The sequence below is a fragment of the Erinaceus europaeus genome, chromosome 8, assembly GCF_950295315.1.
Source record: "Erinaceus europaeus chromosome 8, mEriEur2.1, whole genome shotgun sequence".
In the NCBI taxonomy this organism is placed as follows: Eukaryota; Metazoa; Chordata; class Mammalia; order Eulipotyphla; family Erinaceidae; genus Erinaceus; species Erinaceus europaeus.
In genome coordinates, this window is record NC_080169.1 from 28,381,291 (window position 1) to 28,408,212 (window position 26,922).

The window sequence follows — 26,922 nt, forward strand, 5'->3', positions numbered from 1 at the left end:
ATTCTTTCAATCACCCAGATTTTTTTTAATTTATTTTATTTATTTATTCCCTTTTGTTGCCCTTGTTGTTTTTTTATTGTTGTAGTTATTATTGTTGTTGTCATTGTTGGATAGGACAGAGAGAAATGGAGAGAGGAGGGGAAGACAGAGAGGAGGAGAGAAAGATAGACACCTGCAGACCTGCTTCACCACCTGTGAAGCGACTCCCCTGCAGGTGGGGAGCCGGGGTTCGAACCGAGATCCTTATGCCGGTCCTTGTGCTTTGCGCCACCTGCGCTTAACCCGCTGCGCTACGGCCCGAGTCCCAATCACCCAGATTTCTAATAAATACCTTGTGGGGCTTTCTTACAAATACACCATAATCAGGCAGTAGCACAGCAGGTTAAGTGCACGTCCTATCCAACAACAACGACATCAATAATAACTACAACAATAAAAAACAAGGGCAACAAAAGGGAATAAATAAATATTTAAAAAACTATTAAAAAAAAACCACACCATAATCATATTATAAGCACATGCAATATTCATACTCAGGAGCTTAAATTTTGGAAATTCCTTTTCAATGCCAACCTGACTTCCCTGGGCAAACACCCTCACCAATGAATCCTGGAACCCCACCTCCCCAGAGCCCTAACCCACTAGGAAAAAAAATAAAAACAGGCTGGGGGTATGAATTGACCAGTCAATGCCCTTTTCTAGCAGAGAAGCAATTACAGAAGCCATAAGTCCCCCTTTTTTTTTTTTTTTTTGCCTCCAGAGTTACTGCTGGGGCTCTGTGCCTGCACTAAGAATCCAGTGCTCCTGGAGGCCATTTTTTCCCATTTTGTAGCCCTTGTAGTTATTGTTACCACTGATGTTGTTGTTGTTGGACAGGACAGAGAGAAATAGAGAGAGGAGGGGGAGACCAACATAAATCGAGAGAGGAGGAGAGAAAGACAGCCGCAGACCTGCTTCACTGCTTGTGAAATGACTCCCCTGCAGGTGGGGAGCCCAGGGCTAGAACCGGGATCCTTACTCTGGTCGTTGTGCTTTGCCTCACCAGCACTTAACCCGCTGCGCTACCGCCCAGCCCCCTTCCCATCTTTTGCACCCCATAAAGATCTTTGGTCCATATTCCCAAAGGTATAAAGAATAGGGAAGCTTCCAATGAACGGGATGGGATATGGCACTTGGTGGAGTGAATTGTGTGGAGTTGTACCCCTCCTATCCCACAATCTTGTCAATCATTAAGTCACTGATAAAAATTTTTAAAAAGAATTTTTGTCCATACTCTTCAGGTGGGGAAAATTCTTAGGGGAAGAGGACCAGGGGGCTCTGAACCCCAATTCCACTGGTACACAAAATGTTTATCTTTGTTTTTATTATTTTTTTTTTAGTTTTTTTTTTTCACATTTTAAAAATATTTCTATGGGGGGGTTAATGGCTTAAAGTGCATTTGTTGACACATGGGTAAAATTTCTCATCTTTCGGTGAAAGTTCTTTGCAGGAGAATACAGGTCCATGAAAAATGATGAATGAAATAGTGGGGGTTGTATTGTTAAATGGGAATCTGGGGAATGTTATGCATGTAGAAAAAAAAAAAGAAGTAGAAACGCAAAGCAGATATTGACTGAGTTTGGAGTATGGCACCAAAGTAAGAAAGCAGAAGTACACTAGAGTTTGCAGTGAGTACCTCCCTAACACTTCCTCTCCACTATTCCAAGCTTTGGGTCCATGATTGCTCAACAATTTGTTTGACTTTGTATGTTAACTCTCTTTTCAGTCACCAGGTTCCAGGTGTCATCAGGATGCCGGCCAGGCTTCCCTGGATTGAAGACCCCACCAATGTGTCCTGGAGCTCAGCTTCCCCAGAGACCCACCCTACTAGGGAAAGAGAGAGGCAGACTGGGAGTATGGACTGACCAGTCAACGCCCATGTTCAGCGGGGAAGCAATTACAGAAGCCAGACCTTCTACCTTCTGCAACCCACAATGACCTTGGGTCCATGTTCCCAGAGGGATAGAGAATGGGAAAGCTATCGGGGGAGGGGATGGGATATGGAGATTGGGCGGTGGGAATTGTGTGGAGTTGTACCCCTCCTACCCTATGGTTTTATTAATTAATCCTTTCTTAAATAAAAAAAAAATAATAGGGGAATTTCCAATGAAGGAGACAGGATATGGAACTCTGGTGATGGGAACTGTGTGGAATTTTACCCCCCCCCAAAAAAAAAAAAGAAAGTTCTTTGCAGAATACTCTCACTCACAACTTAGTTCGCTTTCCATCATGATTCAACAAGACCTCAAGGTGATTTTCACCCTCTACCCTTCCTTTGCGAGTCATTTGCTCTACACTTTGACTGTTGGTATCTGTCTTCTTGTAGATTTCCCTGTGCTTTTTTTCTCAGTGACTGTATTTTTCACTACTCTGATCTCTACTATGGTTTTTTTTTTTATAATTTCCTTCATCTTTTTAAGATTTTACTTATTTACTAATGAGAAATATAGGAAGAGAGAAAGAAAGAACCAGGCATCACTCTGGTACATGTACTGCCAGGGATTAAATTTAGGACCTCAAGCTTGAGAGTCCAGTGTTTTATCCATTATGCCACCTCCTGGACAACTATGCTTTCCTTCATTTCTCTGAATTTGTTGCAGCATTTCGTAACTCTTCTCATTAGATGAACACCATTAGATCACAGTCTTAAAGTTTTTATCACTAGGTTTATATAGTTCTGTTGAATTTGAAGTTTTATTTTATCAAGCTACTTTATTAGCTTGTCTTTGTAGGTGGTGCCCTGTCTTCCTGTTACGTTTGATTCTCTGTAAAGACAGTGCCAGCAGTCTGTTTGAGCAGGTACTGACTGTGACCAAAGATTTGGAGTCAGAAGTACATGGCTGAAGCTTTATTGTCAAACCAAAATTTGAGGTTACAGGTGTTTCACAAACTGGTGGGAGAGTGGATTCTTGAAGGCTATGCGCTGGTGGATTGATTGTTTCTCTGTGACTCCACCCCTGACCCATTACTAGGGAAACAGTTCCATAATGACTACTTTTAACTATATGCACTTGGCACGTGGTTTGTAGCTTTTGTTTCCTACTTATCTTTTTACTTTACTTTATTTTATTTGTTGGATCAAGACAGTCAGAAATTGAGATGAAAGGGGACAGATAGAGAGAGAGAGACAGACAGAGAGACACCTGCAGCATGCTTCACCACTAACAAAGTTTTCCCACTGCAGATAGGGACCAGGGGCTCAACCTGGGTTCTTGTGCATTGCAACATGTGCACTCAGCCCCCTTATCTTTGTTTTTATACCATCACTGAAAGGGAAGAGAATCTGGAAAACACCAGAGGAAGTCAGGCACTGTAACACTTATTTGAGATGGAAGAGTTAAAAGAAAGGAGAATCAGAAGTAGTAATGAGTGTAGATGTGACTTAGGAAGTGAAGGGAGAATGGGCCCGGGTGGTAGTGCAGCAAATTACTAAGCATACATGGCGCCAAACACACGGACTGGCGTAAGAATCCCAATTCCAGCCCCCTGCTCCCCACCTGCAGGGCGGTTGCTCCAGAAGCAGTGAAGCAGGTTTGCAGGTGTCTTTCTCTCCTCCTCTCTATTTTTCCCTCCTCTCTCAATTTCTCTCTGTCTTATACAACAACAGCAATGGCAACAATAACAAGGGCAACAACAGGGCCACAAAATGGGGGTACAAAAGGCCTCCAGGAGCAGCGGATTCATAGTGCAGGCACCAAACCCCAGAGGTAACCCTAGAGGCAAAAAAGTCTCCAGGAGAGGTGGAATCACACAGGTATATAGTCCCAGGAAACCCCTGCTGAAAAAAAAAAAAAAAAAGCTAAAGAAGTGGTCCAGGAGGTGGTGCAGTGGATAAGGTATTGAACTCTCAAGCGTGAGGTCCCAAGTTCAATCCCTGGCAGCACATGTACCAGAGTGACTTCTGGTTCTTTCTCTCTCCTCCTATCTTTCTCATTAAGTAATAAATAAATAAAATTTGTTTTTAAAACAGAGATAATTAACCCATATCTATGACCTTTAGTCCTTCCCCCTTTTTTTTTTAACAGAATACTACTTAGCTCTGGTTTACTGTGGTGCAGGGGATTGAACCTGGGACTTTGGAGCCTCAGGTATGAGAGTTTCTGCATAATCATTATGCTATCTCCCCACCCACCCATCCCCTTGTTGTTTTCCATAATGACTATACCACTTTAAAATTTAAAGTTTAATTAAGAAAGTTTAATCTACCAGAGCACTGCTCAACTCTAGTTTAAAAGGATTAAATTTGGTAATCTGGAGCCTCAGGCATGAGAGTCTGTTTGCATAGTCATTATCCTATCTACCCCACCCTCCTTTTGCCAGTGTATTCCCTCTCTCTTTCTCTTTGATGACAGCCATCCTAAAAGTAGTGAGGTAGGTTGATTTTAATGAATTTCAATCTCATCTGTATGGGTAACATGTGATAACCCATAGGCAACCCATAGACAACCAAATAACTGTGTACAGGCAGCTTGTGAGATTAAGGCAAATTGAGGTTGTGGGGTCAGATGCTGGTGCACTTGCTTGAGCAGACATGATCATGTATAAGGACCTGGGTTCAAGCCCCTGTTCCCCACCTGCAGGGGGGATGTTTCACAAATGGTAAAGCAGGTCTGCAGATGTCTTATCTTTGTCTCTCCCTCTCTGTCACTCACCCCCCACTCAATTTTCCTCTATTCTATCAAATAAAATAGAAAGGGGAAGAAATTGAGGTTGTGAATCTTCAATTATGACTGACATAAAAAATATGTCATAACTTTTCCAACAAATGTACATATATATATTTAATTAGTGTGTTGTTCAGCTCTGGCTTGTGGTATTTCTAGGGATTAAGGCTGGAACTTTGATGTCTCAGACATGAAACTCTATTTCATAATCACTATGATGTCTCCCCAGTACTTCACTTACTCATTTTCTTGCTGCTAAAGACAGGTCCTTCTATGAATGAGGAATTACGAAGTTCACTGAAAAAATAGCAAAAGGTTATCAAACAAAATAGGTAATATATCATTATCTTTGTTCTTTATATAAATAACATAGGAAAATGTGACTTTTCTGACAACTTAATATAATAATTTAATATTAAACTCTTTAAATGCCAAATTTTCCTATATCAGATATGCCATATTACATTCCTACCAGCAATGTGTGAGAGTTCCAACTTCCAGGTTCTCCACATCCTTGTCAAAATTTGTCTCATTTCTTTTTTTAAATTAATTGATAGAATGTAACATAGAGACAGGAGTATTACCATATCAGAGATTAAGCCCCAGGCCTCATGTATGCAAGCCCTGTACTCAATCACTGAATCACATCCCTGACCACTACTGTTTTGCCAACAGGGCTTCAGTGGGCCTTCAAAACTGTAAGATTTCCCTACTTCTAGTGGAATTTTTTTTTTCAGATATAAGGTGAGAGACATGAGAAGAAGAGAGCCACACAGAGAGAAAGAGACACCATAGCACTGCTCTACCATTCATGAAGATTCTCCTTGCATTGTGCTTCCAGATGGTGACTGAGAACATGAACCCAAAAGGGAAAAAACTGGCCTCGGGAGCAGTGGATTTGTAGTGCAGGCACCAAGCTCCAGAGATAACCTTGGAGACAAAAATGAAAAGAAAAACCCTTAAAAAGAAACAAGACCAAAGAATGTGAGCTCAGATCTACAGGCATGCAGAGGTCCCATAGGCTCCTAAGCTGAATATGGGCCCCAGATCACATTAAATCGATGGGGTTTATAGTCAACAATATTTATATACCTTTCCCATATTTGGGAGCTACTCTCTTCCCTGATTCAGCTTTCTGGTCCTTTTTCCAGCCATGACATCAACTCCCCAGACAATAACTTGACTCCACCTGCATATCAGATTTCAGGCTCAGGGGAGGAAAAAAAGAGAGAAAAAAAAACTAGTATAACCACAGGCCCTGTGGAATATAACTTAAATATGCCTACTAGCTATCTACACAATGGAGCCCCCCCACCCCCAACTCTTCATCTGCACTATTCCAGCCTTTAGGTCCATGATTGGTCAACAATTTGTTTGGCTTTGTATGTTAACTCTCTTTTCAGCCACCAGGTTCCAGATGCTACCATGATGCCAGCCAGACTTCCCTGGACTGAAGACCCCACCAATGTGTCCTGGAGCTCCGCTTTGCCAGACCCCCACCCCACTAGGGAATGAGAGAGACAGGCTAGAAGTATGGATCGACCTGTCAATGCCCATGATCAGCGGGGAAGCAATTACAGAAGCCAGACCTTCCACCTTCTGCATCCCATAATGACCTTGGGTCCATACTCCCAGAGGGTTAAAGAATAAGAAAGCTATCAAAGGAGGGGATGGGATACAGAGTTCTGGTGGTGGGAATTGTGTGGAGTTGTACCCCTCTTATCCTATGGTTTTGTCAGTGTTTCCTTTTTATAAATAAAAAAAAAAAGAAAGAAAAGAAAGAAAGAAGAAAAGCAGTCTATTAATTATATGTACACTTAGTTTTTACTGACCCATCCGAATCCACTTGGGGGGAAAAGTGGTTTTTTTTAAATATTTTATTTATTTATTTATATTTTTGAGAGAGATGCACAGAGAGAAAGACACATGAGAAACACCAGAGCACTGCTCAGCTCTGGCTTATGGTGGTGCGGGGGGACTGAACCTGGGATTTCAGAGCCTCAGGCATCAGAGTTTCTCTGCATAACCATTATGCTATCTACCCCCTCCAAAAAAAGTGTTTCTTTTTAGTATTTTACTTATTAATAAAAGCGAGAGGAGGATAACCAACTACTACTCTGATACATGTGCTGCTAGGGATCAAACTCAGAAACATGCACTTGAGAGTCCAGCACCCTACCCACCGTGCCAGCTCCTGGACCGCACAACTTGCAAAACCTTTCATAGGCCAGCGCTGAGAATCCGATGGTGATTCCCCTCGGTGGGGGTGAGGGCACAGAACTTTGGTGGTGGGAATGGTGTGGAACTATATCCTATTACCTTATGATCTTGTAAATCACTATTAAATCCTTTTTTTTTTTAATCAGAGCACTGTTCAACTCTGGCTTATGGTGGTGCAGGGGATTGAACCTGGAACTCTGGAGCCTCAGGCATGAGAGTCTGTTTGCATAAGCATTATGCTATTTACCTTCTGCCCCTTTTTTTAACCAGAGCACAGCTCAGCTCTGACTTATGGTAGTTCAGGGGATTGAACCTGGAACTTTGTAACCTCAGGCATGAGAGTCTGTTTGCATAAACATTATGTTATCTACCCCCCCCCTCTTAAATCCGTTTTTTTATTATTTTATTTATTCATTAATGAGAAACATAGGAAGAGAGAGAAAGAACCAGGCATCACTCTGATACATGTGCAGCTGGGGATTGAACTCAGGATCTCATGTTTGGGAGTCCGATGCTTTACCCACTGCGCCACCTCCTGGACCATTTTTTTTTTTTAAAAGATTTTATTAATGAGAAACATAGGAGGAGAAAGAAACAGGCATCACCCTGGTACATGTGCTGCGGGGAATTGAACTCAGGACCTCATGCTTGAGAGTCTGATGCTTTATCCACTGCACCACCTCCTAAATCCGTTTTTTCTTAATGAACTAAAAAAAGAAGAAGAAGCCAAGATTAATAAAAATTCGTCTGGTGACAGAAATATTCCAAGCCCCAAGAGAGAGGCAGACTGGGAGTATGGACCGACCAGTCAACGCCCATGTTCAGCCGGGAAGCAATTACAGAAGCCAGACCTTCTACCTTCTGCAACCCACAATGACCCTGGGTCCATGCTCCCAGAGGGATAGAGAATGGGAAAGCTATCAGGGGAGGGGGTGGAATATGGAGATTGGGCGGTGGGAATTGTGTGGAGTTGTACCCCTCCTACCCTATGGTTTTGTTAATTAATCCTTTCTTAAAAAAAAAACCAGAAAATTGTACTTCTAAAACATATAGTCTTGTAAACCAAGGTTATCTGAAAAACAAATAAAATATATAATTTTTAAAGTCCAAGAAAAAATATATATATATTCCAAGCCCCGCCCCCCCACACCCCGCCCTGGCGGTAAGTTGACTGCGGAGGTCTGCGCGCCGAACTACCCCGCGGGGCAGGGCGGGCGGCCACAAGGCCTCGCGGGGGCGTGGCTTCGCAACGTCACGGAACGACACACCCTAGGGAGGCCTGAGGATTTGTGGCCGAGGCGGCGCCATTTTGCAGGAGCCTGCGACCGAGCGGGAGTGGAGCGGAGCGGCAGTGGTTGCCGACTCTTTCTTCCTCCCCACGGTCCAGCCAGCAGTTGGTTAGGCCGTCGGCCCTCGAGCCGAGTCTTGTCTCTTAATCTAGTGCTGAGGAGCGTCTGGCCGCCATGAGTGACATAGAGGAGAACAACTTCGAGGGCAGAGTGAGTACAAAGCCGCGGGAGCCGTCTCCGGCGGCGGCCCAATTCCTCGGGGTTTCACCGGAAGCGGCGCGGTCGGGCGGGGTTGGCGGGGTGTCCTGCGGGGAGCCGCCTCTGCAGCCGCGGCGGTTACTTCCTCACCTCCCAAGATGGCTTCTGGGTTCCAGTCCTTCCCCAGACGCCACGGGGGAATCCTCCCACCCCCGCCCCCTTGTTGTTGTTGTTGTTGTTGTTGTTTTTCTCTGGAGGCTGGTTGGCACCCGGACTCTGGGTCCGGCGCCCCTCGCCGCGCGCGCTCCCTGCCCGGGCCCCCGCCCGGCAGCCGCTCGGTCCTTTGCGGTGAGAGTCCGGGGCGCGACGGGGCGGGAGTTTCCCCTGCGGCCGCCGAGCGGTAGGTCCGCCCCGCCCGGGGCCTCGGGGCCCGACGTGCGCGTGGCCGGGCGGCCCCGTCGCGTCCGTGAGGTTGACGGCGGGGCGAGCTGGACGGGCCTGTGCCGCGAGCCCCTTGTGCTTGCCTCGCCTCGCCTCCCCTTCCCTCTCTTTTCCCTTTCCTTTTTCCTGCCCTGCCTTGCCTTGCCTTGCCTCTGCTCCCGACTTTGCATTCCCTTCAGTAAGAGGGGACATGCAATAACATCGAGCCTTGTTTTTCTGATTTCTTGACGTTGGGGGGAGAGGGGGACACCCCCCCCCTATGTCTCAACTTCCTGATGCTTTTCTTCCGATGATCTTCATCTAAAACTTGACCCACTCCTTTACAGGTTTTTAGCCTAAAAAAAAAAAAAAATGATGATGATGATTAAAAAAGTGACAGAATCTCCTATCCTAATCTTATATGACACATCTTTTTTTTTGGGGGGGGGGGTTTGCTCAGTATTTTAAAATGAGTCAGTTTATGTGCTAACTCAGAAACCTATAATCTGGAAGTTAAAGGCGCCCTCGCAGTTGTCGACCGCTTCCCTGGCGAAGGGGGCCCAGGGATGAGCATGAACACACAGCTACGTGGTCCGGGACGCTTTGTTGCTGTGCCCTGGGTTTTTATTTCCCGGGTTAGTTACCTTCGTAGTGGAAATAGGTGCGAGTGAGGCCGGGAAGAGAAAGCCAGTCCCCAGGCAGCGTGCTCCTGTTGCGTTGGGATTCTAGTCACCACGGGAAACGCATCGGAAAACGCCAGTGCTGGAGGCAAGGAGTTGTGTCTCTTACCAACACCCGGAACCAGACAGCTAAATCGTCTGAGCTCTGTGTTCTTTTGGAGGAAAGGTTTAAAGTAGGTTAAAAACCCAAATGTGGAGCACAGTCGTAAGTTATTCTCCTTTCTCCGGAGGGGGTATTGATTTTCCCGATGACATTTTTTAAAAATCGTGTAATAAAAAAATAATGCTGAATAAAAAAATAAAGCTCAAGAAAGGAGTGAGTTCTCTAGGAAGTTACCACCCACTAAGAAGTGTAAGTTTTAAGATTCCAGCCCAATTTTAAGTTAATATGTATAACGTATTAAAACCGGTTATCAGATTTTTTTTTTTTTAATCTCCACCTCTCTGTATCATGCTTATAGCCTTAGACAGTACTTTTTCACACTTGGTACTCAAGTGCATTTAAACTTACGTGATCTTTTTAATCTGCTAAACAAAGCAGCTTTTGAAGTTATCGAATGCAGTTGCTGTCTTTATACCCAAATATATATATAAAAGTAATGGCTACTTAGAGAAACTTTTAACGGAATTTTCAAGAAGATTCCTTTATGCTGACAACGTCTGAGTACTTTTTTAAAATTGTTAAAAACAAGTTAGAAGAAACACTGAATTACTGTTTACAGTCTTGCAACTGCTAATGTGCTTTGCAAGTTTGAAAATTAAAATCCAGGTCAGAAGATCATGCAGCCCAGAATCTGGGATGTGCCTGTTCCAGTCCATTGCTCATTGCATACGTGCCCTATGCTGCATATATTCTGATTTACTTTTGTAAAAAGTGAGCCACTTAAGTGTCTCAAAACCATTAGTGGAATTTGCTTTTTAAAAAAAGAGTTACTGGATTTTAATTTTTCACTAATGCCACTTCCACTTTTAAAGAACTTTAGGATAGGAATTCCAGTTGGCTGGAATATATATATATATAACCTATCAGCTATCCATCCAAAATCCCTTCTTCCCTGAGATAAAATAGTATTTAGTAAACACTGAGCTTTCTTGATGAAACAAGTACTTGAGGAAATCGGGCTGTGGTGCAGCGTGTTAAGCGCACATGGAGCCAAGCGTTTAGAGATACCAGCTCGAGGCCTGGCTCCGCTCCCCACCTGCTGCGGGGATCGCTTCACAAGTGGTGAGCAGGTCTGCAGGTGTCTTTCTCAAGCCCTCTCTGTCTTCCCCTCCTCTCCATTTCTCTCGTCCTATCCAACAACAACATCAGTAACAACAATGAAAAAAAAATCAAGGGCAACAAAAGGGAAAATAAGTAAATATGAAAATTTTAAAAGAAACAAGTACTTGGAATCTAATTTGAAATGGTTGACTGCTCAGATCTGGGTAAAAGTAAGTATATAATCAGGTTGTTTGGTAGCATTAATAAGGAGTTCAGAAAATGGAACCCTTTGTGAGCCTAAGGGAGAGGGAAAGCTTTACCTAGTATGTAAAACTTGCACTGGATCTTGTGATTAGGAAAATGAATGTTGTGTGAGTGTAGCAGAGATGGGAGATTTGGTAATAAGTTTTAAATTCTAGGCTTAAGAATTTAAATTTAATCCAGTATGCACCAAAGTACAAGAGTCATAATTCTGGAAGTAACTTAATGAAAGGGTTTTTTAGCAAACACAGAAACTGGTACTTGAATAATAGGACAAACTTGAAGTAATTGATGAAGGAAGTTAAAAAAAAAATTATCTAAAACAGGTAGGGTGTAAAGAGAGATTTTTCAGGTCAGCAAAATAGCACACTTGGATAGAGTTCTGCTCTGCCTTGTATACAACACAGGTTTTGAGCCCAGAGCCCACTGCATTAAAGGAAACTGGTGCTGTGGTCTCTCACCCTCTGCCTTTCTGCCTTGTCTTTATTTTTAAAAGGGGTGAGGGGGCTGGGAGACAGCTTGATGGTTATACGAACACTTTGATGCCTGAGGCCTTGATCTCAAGTTGAATCCCCAGCTGCACTATAAGCTGAGTATAGCGCTGGACCTCTGTATCTCCTTAAAATGAAAGTTTTTTTAAAAAATTAAATGAGATTTTTTTTTTCAGGAGATCCAGGGAAACAGTGCCACTAGAATAATAATTTCTTTTTTTTTTTTTTTTAGAATAATAATTTCTTAAGGTAATTTTCTTGGGACCCATAAATATTGAATCAACATTAAACTGTATACACACACAGCACCACTCTGGCATATGCAGTACCTAAAATTTAACTCAGGAACTCATCCATTTGATTATAGCACTGTGCCTACTCTTGTACCACCTTGCAGGCCGCAAGTAAAATATCTTTTGGAGCTGAGGGTGAGGTTGGCATCTTAGCTGTAACATAACTTCCACTAAAATTAGATGTTTTCCCTTTTTTATTATTATTATTATTATTTTTGTTTTTTGAATAGAAACAGCCAGGAACCAAGAAGGAAGGAAGGGGGAGAGAGACAGACAGACCCCGAGACCTGCAGCACTGCTCCACCACTTGTGAAGCTTTCCCCCTGTAGGTGGCAAGAGGGCTTGAACCCAGGTCCTTGTGCTCTGTAACATGTGCACTCAACCAGGTGCGCCACCACCCGGCCCTTGATTTTTTTTTTTTCTTGCAAAATTTTGGTGCTCTTCACAAATACTAGGGGGAATGTAAATAATGCCAAGAAATATTTAGGGGTAAAAGTCTTTTTAAAAAAAAAAAATACAAAAATCTAACCAGTATAATAACATGTCATCTTTTGAAGTGACTGTGAAAGAAGCACAAGTTTCCTATAACTTGCCTGGGAACTTGTGAGTGCTTGGGCATCAAGTGATTTATCCTGGGAGTTTTCTCTTGCTCAGTAAGATACACTGAGGTTTACACATTTCCTAATAGATTAGTGGGACAAAAGTGGAAGTGTGAGAGAATAGTAAAGGCCATATGGGGCAAGAAGCAGCAAACATTTGAGGAATAATAAAGGAAAGTGGCAGCTCAAGAGGTGGCACAGTGCTTTAAATGAATTTGGTCCTCAACATCCCATTTGCCAGCTTTGGTTCTGTCACACTTTCTTTTTCTTTTTTTGAAGCAAAAGAAAATGTAGTTTCCCCTTCCTACTTAAGGACTAATCTTGTTCTCCTGGTTTTCACCAAAGATGTGAGTGACCTAAGTTACTCATGAAACTTTAAGGTTTTATAGTCCTCCGTGTTTGTTTTTAAGATTGGTAAGCACTTTTAGCACTAGAAGATAATCTAGGTAGAGAAAGCTGTAACATGTTTGTGGTTTTTTTAGTTAATATAATATAGGTAAATATTCTAGTCCTTATAAATTCAAAAGATGGGGTCCACCTTTATTCTGGCAGCATACAGATGTCACTTAAATTACTGATGTTTTTGTTTGTTTTAAAAAAGTCAAGCAGTTATACAAGATTTCTTACGAGTCCTAAAAAAAAGTAATTTCTTAGTACAGTAAAAGTTATTTGGGTAACTTGAGTAGTATTGCTATGAAACATAGATGTACTCTAGATAACATGTAAATAAATGAAATATATTTCCTACTTCAAAAAGTAGTGGGAAAATATATTTTAAGAAAATTGGGGGGCTGGCAGTGGCACACCAGGTGCACCAGGCGTAAGGACCCAGGTTCAAGACCCCAGCTCACCACCTGCAGGGACGGGGGTCACTTCACACAAGTGAAGCTGGTGTCTATTTCTCTCTGTCCTAGCCAATAAAATAAAATTTAAAAGGCTGTAGGTACAGTGAATTCATAGTGCAGGCCCCAGCACTGGAGGTGAGAGAAAAAAAAGAAAAAGTTTAGATGCTTTCTGTTGAGCATATGTTACAATGTGCAATGAATGACCTGGGTTCAAGCGTGCTTCCCCAACACACACACCTGCAAAGGGAAAGCTTTGCAAGTGGTGAAGCAGTGCTGCAGGTGTTTTTTTTACTCCCCCTTCCCTCTCAATTTCATAAATGAGATGATTCTTTTTTTTAAAAAATGACTTAAAAGAAAAGAAAGCTTAGATGCTGCCATTCATGAAGGCTTGAATTTGTAAACATCTCATTATTACTTGGCATAGAGTTTACCTGTAGATTGGGTTGTAGCTTTATCTTAGTTTAACAGGCTTTAAGTAGCATGTTGGATTTTCTCCTTCCATCTATATATGCTAGCTGTATTAAAGGACACTGCCAGATATGGCTTGCTGTGAAAGTGATTGCATTCTGCAACAGTGTGTGCATATATTTAATAACCCCTTTTCCCAATTAAAAAAAAATGGGTGGTATGTTTTTTAACACAGAAAAGACAGTTGGTTCTTAGACTGCTTGTACTTGATACTTCATTAGTATTTTTCTTTCTTAGTATTATTCATAGTTAACTATTTTTTGGCAGTGTCTAAACTCTTATGCACTACTCAACCTCTTGGGCCACTAGAATTACTTTTATAGTACAGCAAATGCTGGTAAAGTATTCTGTCATGTGAAGCGATCTGACTTCTGGCTTAGAGTAGGCAAGATAGAATGACGATGTATTTAAAATTTGTTAAAACTCATGTAGACTTGGCTAAGTCATTGATTTACTTTTTTCCACCAGAAAGCATATTATAAATAGTTGTTGGGTCTAGAAATGGGTTACTGAGGAATTTGTGGGATTTCTTGACTGAACAGTTTTAAGAGTAGATTAGATGTATTCAAGTGCAATAGAGCACCCATTCTCAGTATTTATTTTTCTGTTGACAATTTCATTTCATTCTTCAGATTCTGAATAATTCAGTTGAAAGAATGAAAACAAAGGATACTGTAGTATTCATTAACAAAGGCTTATTGTAGCCTAGCTTCTAATGCAGTGTAGTGAAAATGATATTAATTTGGTACCACCTTATAAATTTTCTGTGAGAAGACTCTTAAGCTTCCTGTTCTTTAAATGGTAGTAATATTTTGGTTAAAAAGTATGTATCTTACCAAATAACTTGGTAAAATGTTTCCAGAAACAGTATTTCTGGAAATTAAAAATTATTTTGTGCTAAGTCTCTGATTTTAGAGGTTAAAAATTATAATGGTAGGGAATTAAGGGTGTTATTATTTCATAAAGAAACTAGTGCATTCATAGATTCCCTTGATATAAGAATTGGAAGAGCTACAGTTTCAATGTGCAGTTCTTATTAGGACCCCCAAAATTGAAAGGGGTTATGTACACAGGAAGTTAGGAATTTTGGGCTCTCTGGATAATGCAAATCAAACTTTCTTTTTAAAGTGCTGATGTCTTTTTGAAAAGATAACTTAAAGCTTTGCTGGCAGACTAAAAGGAAATTTCATTCCTTCTTCCCCCCCCCCCCCCCCCCCGCCAGAACCTTTAGTCAGAAAAGCATCATAAATTGAAAGGTCCTAAGTCCTCTTGGTTTACATTAATTCCTGAGAAGTTATTTACAGCAACTATTATGTTGTTTAAGAGAGAATACCTTTTTATCTTTATTTGCTGGATAGAGACAGTCAGAAATTGAGAGGGAAGGGGGTGATAGTCAGACACCTGCAGCACTGCTTCACCACTTGTGAAGCTTCCCCCCCCAGCAGGTGGGGGCCAGGGGCGCGAACCTGGGTCCTTGCGCGCTGTGACATGTGCACTCAACCAGGTACGCCACCACCTGGCCCCCATTTTATACATTTTTGTCATGCATTAGAATGCTTCACACTCAAGAGTTTTAGTAAAGGTTTCATAATCTGAGAGCCTCTGAACAGATATGTATAATGCTTGAAAATGCTATTCCATCTACTCCTATTCGGTAATAGCATAGGTAAATGTTGTGCCAAGGAATCTATCTTGGAGGTGACAAAAGTCAAAAAGAAGTGAAGATAGTTTTATGAGTTTATTGGACCAATCTATGAGAATTTAATTATAAGCAAACTAGCCATATTTTTTTTTTCTTTAAACCAGACTGCCTTTATAGTTTTTGAATGAATTAAAAAGCCTAAGTTGTGTGCATTGCAGTTATCTGTCCAGGAACTTAGAGATCATCTAAGGTGATCAGAGACTTAACTATAACAGCTAAATGGAAAAAAAACTGATACTGAACTTCAGAAAAATGACAGTTTCAGTTTTGTTTTAGTCAAAAAGAATAGGTCTAATGGCATTAGTACTTTTTAAAATATATCTTTTAGCATTAAACAGAATTTTTAGGAAATTCATAATAAGTCTTATGGCATGTGCTAAATTGGGATAATTGTACACTAATAAAAGGCTTAAATGAACAGAAACCAAACTGTTCATCCTACTTTGGTCATAAGTGCCTTGCAGATACTAATTTTTTAAGCCTGCTGTTTTTTTAAGATAATAGGATACTTTTTTTAAAGATTTATTTATTTATTCATGAGAAAGATAGAGAAAGACCCAGACATCACCCTGGCACATGTGCTGCTGGGGATTGAACTCAGGACCTCATGCTTGAGAGTCTGATGCTTTATCCACTGTGCCACCTCCAGGACCACAGGATACATTCATTCTAAGGAATATGCATAGATGCATAAATTATGCAAAAACTATTAACAAAAGAGTTCAGATCAGAAATAAAGACCATGATCTTAATTTTTGACTTCTTGTACATTATGCTACAAGGATTTTAAATGGCACAATTGCAAGAATACATATAGTAGGAATTTTGAAGCCATGGGGAAGTATGACTTTTATACTTTTCTTCCCCATGTTTTTCTTTTGTATTGTATTGTGGTGCTCTTTCCCCCCCCCCCCCCATTATGATTGTTTGCCTTCAAAACATGCCTTTCTGATAAAATCTCGGTGGCCAAAGATAATGATCAAACAAGATTAAAGAAGATGTTAGTGATTTTATAGTGTGATCTATGATTTATGTCTAGGTGGGTGTGTAAAAATATTTTAGCCCGTGATGCTTTGATTTATATCTTAGCATGGCTTAGTGAAAACTTTAAGATCACTAAGAATCTTCAGGTTACAGATTAGTAAAGGAAAAACAATACAAATGTGGGAATTATTGTTAGACTTATGCTTGAGTATATTGAGATTGTTCATTTTAGGAACTAGGGTGATGTGAAAGGGGCGGAGGGTAAAGAGTATTGGTAAAACATTTAGAGAAATTCAGTAAGTTCTTATTAAGAACTAGACTTCTGAACAATTTTAAAGATTATTAAATTGCTTTTTTTATTTTTTTAAATAAACTAGTTATTTGCACTTCACCTGCTGGTTTTTCCATTTGGTAGATAACATTCTGAACTCCAGCAGAGTTTTATAATCCCCACGTGCTTAAATATACTAAATGTTCTTTTTCCATTAAGGTTAATGTTCGTGAAGAAATTGAAGAGTTTTTTCCAAGAATGTGGAAGATAAATCAAGATAAAAGAAGGCTAATGAAAAGTATTAAAGATCAGAAAATTAAAATTGAATGGGGGAAAAATTTGAACAGAAGATTGGTCAGATAGAAGCACTTGAATATTTTTTTAAGGCTATTTTGAATTGTTTGAATTGGGGAAGAATACACGAAGTATGAAAGATGAAAAACTCAATGAAGAATGAAGAGAAGTAGAAAGCAAGAGTGAAGTAGAATTAAAAGAATCTGGAAGAATGAATGGGTCCTAGGTTAAGTAAATGTATGGTTTATGTTCCAGTGTCTGTATGATCAAGTTGTAGATGAATTTGCATGATTACTTAGTTAATAGCGAATTGGTGATCTGGTTCAAGTAGGGAACAATTGAGGACAGTTAGCAGTATTAACATTGGGTTATTAATGAGCTGAAATTTTTTCTGGAGGGTGTTACCTAACCATTTGTTTTTCAGGAGCAATCAATATAAATAATTACGGTACTTTAAATGTTAGGTGTTAGGCATCTGCATGACCAGTGCCATTTGTAATACTGTCTTCTTTGTTAGGAGTCTCGCTCTCAGTCAAAATCTCCAACTGGAACACCTGCTCGAGTAAAATCAGAAAGCAGGTCAGGATCTCGTAGTCCTTCAAGGGTTTCTAAACACTCTGAATCCCATTCTCGATCAAGATCAAAATCCAGGTGAGTTTAAAATAATCCATAAAAAATGATTTCCCTTGGGTCCTTCAGGACAAAGTTGTTTTTTTGTTTTGTTTTGTTTTTTTCACAGACTCATTTTTATTGCACTTGTGTGTAGACATGTCACCAAAAGGGGGTCGGGTGGTGCCGCACTTGGTTAAGAGCACTTATCACCATGCACAAGGATCTGGGTTCAACACCACCCCTCCCCGCACCTGCTCCTTATCTACCTGTAGAGAGGACACTTCATGAGATGTGAAGCAGGTCTTCAGGTGTCTGTCTTCCTCTCCCTCTCCCTTCCCTCTCAATTTCTCTCAGTCCTGTAAAGATAAAAATTGGCCGTTAGGAGCCATGGATTCATAGTACTGGCACCAAGCCCCATCGATAACTGGTGGCAATTAAAATTTAAAGAAAAGGTCACCAAAGACACAAAGTTTTCTTCTAATTGTGGTAAAAGAATGGATATAGAAATGATAGACTGGGAGTCGGGCTGTAGCACAGCGGGTTAAGCGCAGGTGGTGCAAAGCACAAGGGCCGGCATAAGGATCCCGGTTCGAACCCCAGCTCCCCACCTGCAGGGGAGTCGCTTCACAGGCAGTGAAGCAGGTCTGCAGGTGTCTATCTTTCTCTCCTCCTCTCTCCATTTCTCTCTGTCCTATCCAACAACGACAACAACAATAATAACTACAACAATAAAACAACAAGGGCAACAAAAGGGAATAAATAAATAAAATAAATGTTTTTTAAAAAAGAAGAAATGATAGACTGAGAATAAGGAGACACAATAGTAAAGAGAGCAAAAGGAAGAATACCCTTCCTCAAAAGAATTTGTACTCATTTCTTTTATCTTTGACTTTACCATTCTCTGTTTGTTTACATAACTCCCCCCCCCCCTTCTTTTTCTCAAAGGTCCAGGTCAAGGAGACATTCTCATAGACGTTATACTCGATCCAGATCACATTCTCACTCTCATAGGAGACGATCTCGAAGTAGGTCGTACACACCAGAATACCGACGTCGAAGAAGTCGAAGTCATTCTCCAATGTCGAACCGGAGAAGACATACAGGCAGTAGGGTATGTAGCTTATTTTTATCTACTTTTTTTTTTTTTTATCTTTATTTATTAGATAGAAACAGCCAGAAATGGAGAGGGCAGAGGGTGACGAGAACAGAGAGACACCAACAGCCCTGCTTCACTGACTTGTGAGGCTTTTCCCCCTGCAATTGGTGGCCAGGGGCTTGAACCTGGGTCCTTGTGCATTGTAGCATGTACACTCAACCAGGTGCGCCACCACCCGGCCCCCAAGACTTATTTTGTCTTTTCTGTGTGTATACTTATGGCATATCTTGTTTTTATGGGAGTTAGATCATTATTTTAAGTGATACTGAGAACCATTCTTTGTGTAACTGTTGTAGTCTGGGATTATTTAACGAAGTCTTCCAATCTATACATACAAGTTTTTACATCTGAATTGTAAGAACATGGAAGAAATGCCCATGCTAAAGAATGGAAGCAGGGGCCAGGTGCTGGTGCACCATGTTGAGTGCATATGTTACAGTGTGTACTCAAACCCAGAATCGAGTCCCTGGTCCCCACCTACAGGGGGAAAGCTTTGCAAGAGTGGTGGGTAGCTTTTTCTCTCCCTATCTCCCCCTTCCCTCTAGATTTCTGGCTGTCTATCCATTAAATAAAGATAAAACAAAAGATAATATTTTTTTTAAATAGATATATTTAAAAAAAGGAAAGAGTGGAAGCAGGCCCAGGGAGATAACTTTTTAGAGCACAGAGCATGCATGTCTGCTACCCTAGAATCTGCAGGTTCAAACCTTGGCACCATTTTATTACTAGAATTGAGCAGTGTCCTTCTGACATTCTTTCACACAACTAAAAAATAATAAATTGGGGGTCCAGGAGGTGGTATAGTGAGTGAGTAAGGACCCTGAATCTGGAAGCATAAATTTATATTCCAGGGAGTTGGGTGGTAGTGCAGGTGGCGCAAAGCGCAAAGATCCTGGTTTAAGCCCCCGGCTCCCCACCTGTAGGGGAGTTGCTTCACAGGCGGTGAAGCAGGTCTGCAGGTGTCTTCTCTTTCTCTCCCCCTCTGTCTTCCCCTCCTCTCTCCAGTTCTCTTTCCTATCTAACAACAACATAAAAAACAACAATAAAAAACAAGGGCAACAAAGGGGAAAATAAATATTTTTTTAAAAATTTATGTTCCAAAGAAGTCCTGGGTGTATCATAACCTATAAAATACAGTTCACTATTTTTTTCTTAAATTCTTATTTCTTATATTTATTTATTCCCTTTTGTTGCCCTTGTTGTTTTATTGTTGTAATTATTATTGTCATCGCTGTTGGATAGGAGAGAGAAATAAGGGGGGAGATAGACACCTGCAAACCTGCTTCACCGCTTGTGAATTAAATTCTTAATTCTAATTGACTTAAAACAATATATGCTTTTTGTATAGATGAAGTGTTTGGAATTTCTGTGTTTTAATTTGGAGCTTAAACTTTATTTAACAGGCGAATCCAGACCCCAACACTTGTCTTGGAGTGTTTGGTCTCAGTTTGTACACAACAGAGAGAGATCTCCGTGAAGTGTTTTCTCGATACGGACCATTGAGTGGTGTCAATGTGGTTTATGATCAGCGAACTGGAAGATCACGAGGATTTGCTTTTGTTTATTTTGAGAGAATAGATGACTCAAAGGAGGTAATTTTGTTTTTATAATTCAGTTGAGAATCTTCTGGTGTGCATGATTTTTTTTTATTGAGTTAGTATTAAAGTTGGATTAATGGGGGACCGTGCTGTAGTTTACCAGGTTAAGCACACATACATAGTGTGAAGCACAAGGACCAGTGCAAGGATCCCCAGTTTGAGCTCCCTGGTGACCCCCCTATAGGGGGGTTGCTTTGCAAGCAGTGAGGCAGGTCTGCAGGTGTCTGCTCCCCCTTTTTTTCTGTCCTATCCAACAACAGCAGCATCAGTAATGACGGGGGTGGCGGGGGATGACCACACCAGGTCAGGTGTAGTGTATTCGGAGTGTAGGCACCGAGCCCCAGCAAATAACCCTGGAGGCAAAAAGAAAAGGTTGAATGATAGACTCCCAATTCCATAGACATTTTGTCTTCATTCACTCTCTGATCTTACCTAAACTCTTATTAAAATTAGAACAACCATCTTCATAGGCTAGTTTCTGGTATAGACATATTCTAGTTGAAATCTGGCCTTGTAAAGTTAACTGTTTTTAAGTTAAAAAGAATCAAAAGGGTTGGGAAATGGCCATTAGAAGCAATGGAGCTCTACTGAGCCAGGGAAAGCAAAAAAGAAAGAAATCCATTTTATGGAATTTGAAATTTAAGTAAGTTTTATCAAACCTTAAATGATTTTGTGCCACTTTACAGTTTCAGTTGCGATAAGTCCTTGTTTAGTGGTTAGATCACAACATAAACAGTCATAATAAAAATGATTCTTTGGGGGTGGGGAGTTCAGGTATGCTACTAAACATTCTACAATGCAGACCATGGGCACTCACATTAGAATTGAGCCTCCAGATATCAGTAATGTGGGGGGCTTAGAGCCCAAGTTCAAGCCCCCATCCCCCCCTGCAGGAGGGAAGCATCACAAGTGGTGAAATTGCTGCAGATCTGTCTCTGTCTGTCTACCCCCTCACTATCCCCCCCCAATTACTGTCTCTATCCAAAATATTTTAATGCAATTTTATCTTGTTTTTTATATTTTTTATGTATTTATTTTTCCCTTTTGTTGCCCTTATTTTTTATTATTATTGTAGTTATTATTGTTATTGATGTCAGCGTTCTTGTATAGGACAGAGAGAAATGGAGAGAGGAGGGGGAGAGAAAGATAGATACCTGCAGACCTGCTTCAGCACCTGTGAAGTGACTCCCCTACAGGTGGGGAGCCCTGGGCTCGGACTGGGATCCATAGGCCAGTCCTTGCACGCTTTGCGCCACCTGCACTTAACTCACTGCACTACCGCCCAATTCCCTCAAAATATTTTTTAATAAGAATGGAGGCATAGTGGAAGATGTATAATTAACATGTTCATTCAAGTTGTTAAGATACATATGTATAAGGGAATAATAGATGCTGTATCCAACTCAGAATCATCTTACCTCATGAGTTTGGCTTACATGGCTCTAAATTCAGAAGGATTATGAATTTTAGATATGGCTAGATCCAAGTCACCATTTGAACTTTTTACTGTGTTTGAACTTTTAACACCGGAACACTGTTCAGCTCTAGCTTATGGTAGTGTGGGGATTTGAACCTAGGACTTTGAAGCTTCAGTTATGAGTCTCTTCATAACCATTATGCTATCTACCCCCACTGGACATTTTTTTTTTAAGTTATCTTTATTTACCTATTGGATAGAGATAGCTAGAAATAGATAGGGAGAGATAGAGAACACCTTCAGCAATGCTTCACCACTTGCAGAGCCTTCCTTCCCCCTGCAGGTGGGGATGAGGGGCTCAGACCTGGATCCCTGCATATTGTAATGTGTACTCAACCAGGTGCACCACCACCCAGGTACCCCACCCCACCCCCGTGACATTTGTGATGCTGTAGTTGTTGTTATTGCTATTATTCCTAATCTCAGTCAAAAGATAAAGGTGTGAATTTGGAAATAGCTCACCTGATGTGAATGTTGCAGAATACAAACAACACAACTAAAATTGTGTTTGGTATATTTGGTTTTTAATGTGATATTTGTCTTATCAAGATTCTACCTACCTCATTGAGCTACAGGGGGGCAGGCAGTAGGATCCCAGTTTGAGCCCCCAGCTCCCCACCTTCATGGGGGTTGCTTCACAAATGGTGGAGCAGGTCTGCAGGTGTCTTTTTCTTCCCCATCTCTCTCAGCTTCTCTGTTCCCTTCCAACAACAATAACAGCAACAACAGTGGGGGGAAATTATGAGCTGCAATATATAGAGATACAGGTACATTTATTTGGGGTTCACTAAGTAGCAATATGTTACCATAAGGAATGACATTCCTGCCTTTGAATTGAATGTTTACTAAGTTGTCGTTTCTGCTTTGAGTTGGCCAGTCTAAAACTGACTTCTACAGCCTGAGTTAGGCAGACTTTTATTAGACAGTTCCTTTTGTTTATAGGTGCTCCTACTCTTTATAACCCCTCCGTAAGTGTGCATTAGCTTTTGTTTTCCTACCAGGGCACCTCAGCTGTGGGTGTTAGTGACTTGGGGTGACTCTAATTATTAAAGTTTCATCTGGGGAATTTGTGTTTCTGGTCTTTTTTTAGAAATCAAGAGGGAAGGGGGGTAGAAAGGAAGAGAGACACCACTCGTGAAGCTTTCCCCCTGCAGGTGGCAACCGGGGACTCGAACCTGGGTCCTTGCGCGTTGTAACATGTGCGCTCAACCAGGTGCACCACCACCCGGCCCCTGTGCTTCTGTTCTTAATGCATCATAAATTATGCATGGCTTCTGTACCTCTTCTTTAAAGGCTATGGAAAGAGCAAATGGAATGGAGCTGGATGGTAGAAGAATTCGCGTGGATTATTCTATCACCAAAAGAGCACACACCCCTACACCAGGCATCTACATGGGCAGACCAACTCAGTAAGATTTCTGATTTCCTACACTAAACTAAAAGAGCCAGAAACCTACCAACAATATGTGCATTTTTTCTCTTGAGTGAAAAAAGGAATATATTTAATTTTCATTAAAATAAAGAGTTGTGAAAACAACGGGAAAGGGGCATAGTGTTTTAAACTCACTACAGAAGACTTATTTCAGTGCTTGATAGCAGTATATAGTAATTCTCTTTAGTGTTCAAGGTTGGTGGCTTGTTTTAAGGCCTCTTTATTTTATGAGAGCGAATGAGACTAGAGTACTGCTGGCATGTGCATGGGGCTCATATGTGCAAATCTTAGGCTCTAGCCACTGAACCACCTCCCAGATCACTATGTTCAAAAGTTGAAAAGCTGTTGAGTTGGGACAGTACTATTACAGTTTGGAGGGGTTTTCAGCAATTACTTGATATTCTTGAATAAGTTAAAGCAAAATGTCATGGGACTTACTATTACATTGCTTATATTGGTATGTTTGTCTGGTATATGAGCACTGCTCAGCTCTGGTTTATGGTGGTGCTGGGAATTGAACCTGGGGCTTTTTTTTTTTTTTGCCTCAGGCATGAGAGCCTCGGTTATGCCATCTGTGCCTGTCCTGTTAACTTATTCTGTAAAAATAATTACACTGGCATACAATTTGACTTTTTTTTACCCTTTGTAGTAGTGGTGGTGGAGGCGGTGGTGGCGGTGGTGGAGGAGGAGGTGGTGGCAGACGTCGAGAATCTTACTATGATAGAGGATATGATCGTGGATATGACAGATATGAAGACTATGATTACAGATACAGGTAATGTTTTGGTTTGTAATTTCTATTCTAATTTAAATGATAGCTGATATTTTCAAGTTTTGTTTTGAAATGTCTTAAAATTTAATTAATTTTATTAATAAATTTAATTTCCTCTAAAGGGAAGGGAAGGGAGACATAAAATAGAATTTCTTTTTTTTTTTTCCTTTCTCTCCTTTCTTCCCACTCCCTTCCCTCCCTCCTTTCTTCTCTTTCCCTTTTTCTTTTCTTTTCTTACCAGAACTACTCAGCTCTGGTTTATAGTGATGCTGGGAATTAAAACCTGGGATCTCAGAACCTCAGGCATGAAAGATGTTTTACATAACCATTACGCTGTGTTTCCAGCCTAAAATAGTTTTTTGTTTTTTCTTATTTTTATTTATTATTGGATAGAGACTGAGAGTAATTGAGAGGGGAAGAAGAGAGAGGGAGAGAGCAACATCTGCAGTACTGCTTCACCACTCGTGAAGCTTTCTCCCTGCAGTGGGGACCAGGGGTTTGAACCTGGGTCCTTGTGCACTGTAATGTGAGCACTTAACCAGGTGTGCCACTGCCTGGCCCTTCTTTTTTGTTTGATAGTAATGAGAGAAACTGGGGGTGCGGCGGGGAGATAGACACCTATAGACTTGCTTCACTGCTTATTAGGCTTCGCCCTACAGGTGGGGAGCAGGAGCTCAAATCTGGGTCTTTCTGCATGGTAAAAATGGTAAAATGTGTACTCAACCAGTGTACCTGTCCCCCTGTATTTGCTTTCATTTGTCTCAGTGGAAGACTTAAGTGTATACCAAATAACGTTTCTTTATTACAGAAGAAGATCACCTTCTCCTTACTATAGTCGATATAGATCACGGTCAAGATCTCGTTCTTACAGCCCAAGTATGTACACTTTCTTTTGTAGCATTTAAAACTCCACTTTTAAATAATGGTTTTACAAAATTGATGTATATCATGACTTAGTTTTTAACTTTTTTCTTGTTCTTTTTCAGGACGCTATTGACAAACAGAAGAGTGTGGTTGAGGATGTCTCTTGATTATTATTATTTTTTGTCTTGTTTTTGTTTAAATCTGGATTTCCCCCAAACTTATAATTTTTCTTGTGTCTTGGGAAAAAAAAAAACTTTGATTTAGCCATCTACACTTTGTCAATCGTATTACTTTTCTCCACCCATTTTAAGTAGTTAAACATCTTGAGTTTGAAAAGAAACTCTGTTATGCTTTGTAAATGATTTTTTTCTTTCACAATAATTTGACTTCTAGTTAATCAGAGGAAGAAGATAGTCTTTTTTTAAATCTTCTCTTGAGATCATATTAGACGTTGTATTAGAGATTTGGATTTATGATCAACTTTTTGGTTTTTCTATTGGAGAAGAAGTAACACATAAAGTAGTAGTTCAGCCATGTCATGTGCCAGGGGTGGCACAGAGCAAATAGTTTTGGTGTAGAACATTTGGAGCTAAAAGGGAAAAAAATACTTGGTCAGTTCTCTTGAAGAATGGTATTTTTTAATTCCAGATATTGAAGAGAAAAGCTTGTGGGCTCCTACAAACGTGTAATATTTAAGATCCACCTGTTAAAATTTACAAAGTGATTTTGTGTGTGTGTGTATGTGTGCGCGCGCGCGCGTGTGTGTGCTGAAGTTTTAAGTATTCCCTGAATCAGTGAAGGACAACAACCCTTATTTATTACCTAGAACAATTGTATACTTTGCTGTTAGAAATTTTGGTATTGGGATATAGGTGAAAGAAGCCTGTTGTATAAAATGAGCCCTTAGAAGGTATGTTTGGGGAAAAGTAGTTTCCTTTCAAATAAAAGTTAATTTCTTTGATAATGGGATTGCTGTTTTGTTTTTTGAGATATGTATGTGGGCTTTTCTTGCATGTATCACTCTACTACTCCTCTGGTCAAGTCTTTCATTAATTTTACTTCAGAGAAAAGAGAGACAGGCGCCATGTCTGTCTCCTTTCCCCTATGCCCTTTATGCTGTTCACAGTGCTCCTAGGTGGTCAGGTTTCTCTGTCTTTACACTTAATAAGACATGTGCTCACCATATAAAATATCCTCTGGCCTCTAGAAAAGTTACAAATAATATTTTAAAGATACTTATGTTTAATAAAGGGAATGTTCCTAACATTATAAGCTATTAGTGCTTAGATCACACAGCATGCAAACTTTCTCATGAATAAATAAATTCTTTAAAAAAAAAAAAAAAAAAAAAACGTGGTCCAGGAGGTGGCACAGTGGCTAAGGCACTGACTCTAAGCATGAGGTCCTGAGTTCAGTCCCGACAGCACATGTACCAAAGTGATGGCTGGTTCTTTCTCTTCTTTCTTTCTCATTATTAAATAAACAAAACACCTTTTAAAATAAGAAGGTGGTCCGGAGATGGCACAGTAGATAAAGCATTAGATTCTCAAGCATGAGGTCCTGAGTTTGATCCCCAGCAGCACATGTACCAGAGTGATGGCTGTTTCTTCCTTTCCTCCTATCTTTCTCATAAATAAAATCTTTAAAAAGAAGAGGGGAAAAGGGCCACCAGGAACGTGGCATCGTACAGACATGAAGTCCCAGTAATAATTCTAGTGGCAAAAAATAATAAAAGTGGGTTGACACTTGGGTAGTGTGCTGCTTTGCCATGTATGTGACCCAGGTTCAAATCCAGCCCCCACCAAAGCTTTGATGGTGTGGCCTGTTTCCCTCTCCCTTCTCCTCTGACTCTAAAAAATACATAAAAGTAAGATGCCGGGAGTCGGGCGGTAGCGCAGCAGGTTAAGTGCAGGTGGCACCAAGCACAAGGACTGGCATAAGGATCTGGGTTCGAGCCCCCAGATCCCCACCTGCAGGGCAGTCGCTTCACAAGTGGTGAAGCAGGTGTCTTTCCTCTGTCTCTCTCTCCATCCCTGTCTTACCCAACAACAATGACATCAGTAATAACTACAATAAAACAACAAGGGCA

At 40.8% G+C, this 26,922-nt stretch overlaps 3 protein-coding genes across 3 annotated transcripts in view; 1 reads left to right on the top strand and 2 right to left on the bottom strand.

Annotated features, from left to right (window-relative positions):
- LOC103114303 (cytochrome b-c1 complex subunit 10-like) overlaps positions 1-26,922 on the bottom strand; it is a 530,783-nt gene that overhangs the window by 374,244 nt on the left and 129,617 nt on the right. The window lies entirely within an intron of this gene.
- LOC132539889 (ribosomal large subunit pseudouridine synthase B-like) lies at positions 7,492-9,155 on the bottom strand. The gene is made up of 2 exons (XM_060196100.1): positions 8,561-9,155; positions 7,492-7,630 (listed from the first exon to the last, which is right to left on the bottom strand). Exons 1-2 carry the CDS (start codon positions 9,041-9,043, stop codon positions 7,607-7,609), a joined length of 507 nt encoding a protein of 168 aa, XP_060052083.1. The 5' UTR covers positions 9,044-9,155; the 3' UTR covers positions 7,492-7,606.
- Positions 8,215-25,802, top strand: TRA2A (transformer 2 alpha homolog). Its single transcript, XM_007523956.3, has 8 exons — positions 8,215-8,422; positions 17,440-17,573; positions 18,480-18,645; positions 20,094-20,282; positions 23,059-23,174; positions 23,847-23,972; positions 24,778-24,845; positions 24,956-25,802. The coding sequence occupies exons 1-8, from the start codon at positions 8,387-8,389 to the stop codon at positions 24,964-24,966; spliced, it is 846 nt and encodes a 281-aa protein (XP_007524018.1). The 5' UTR covers positions 8,215-8,386; the 3' UTR covers positions 24,967-25,802.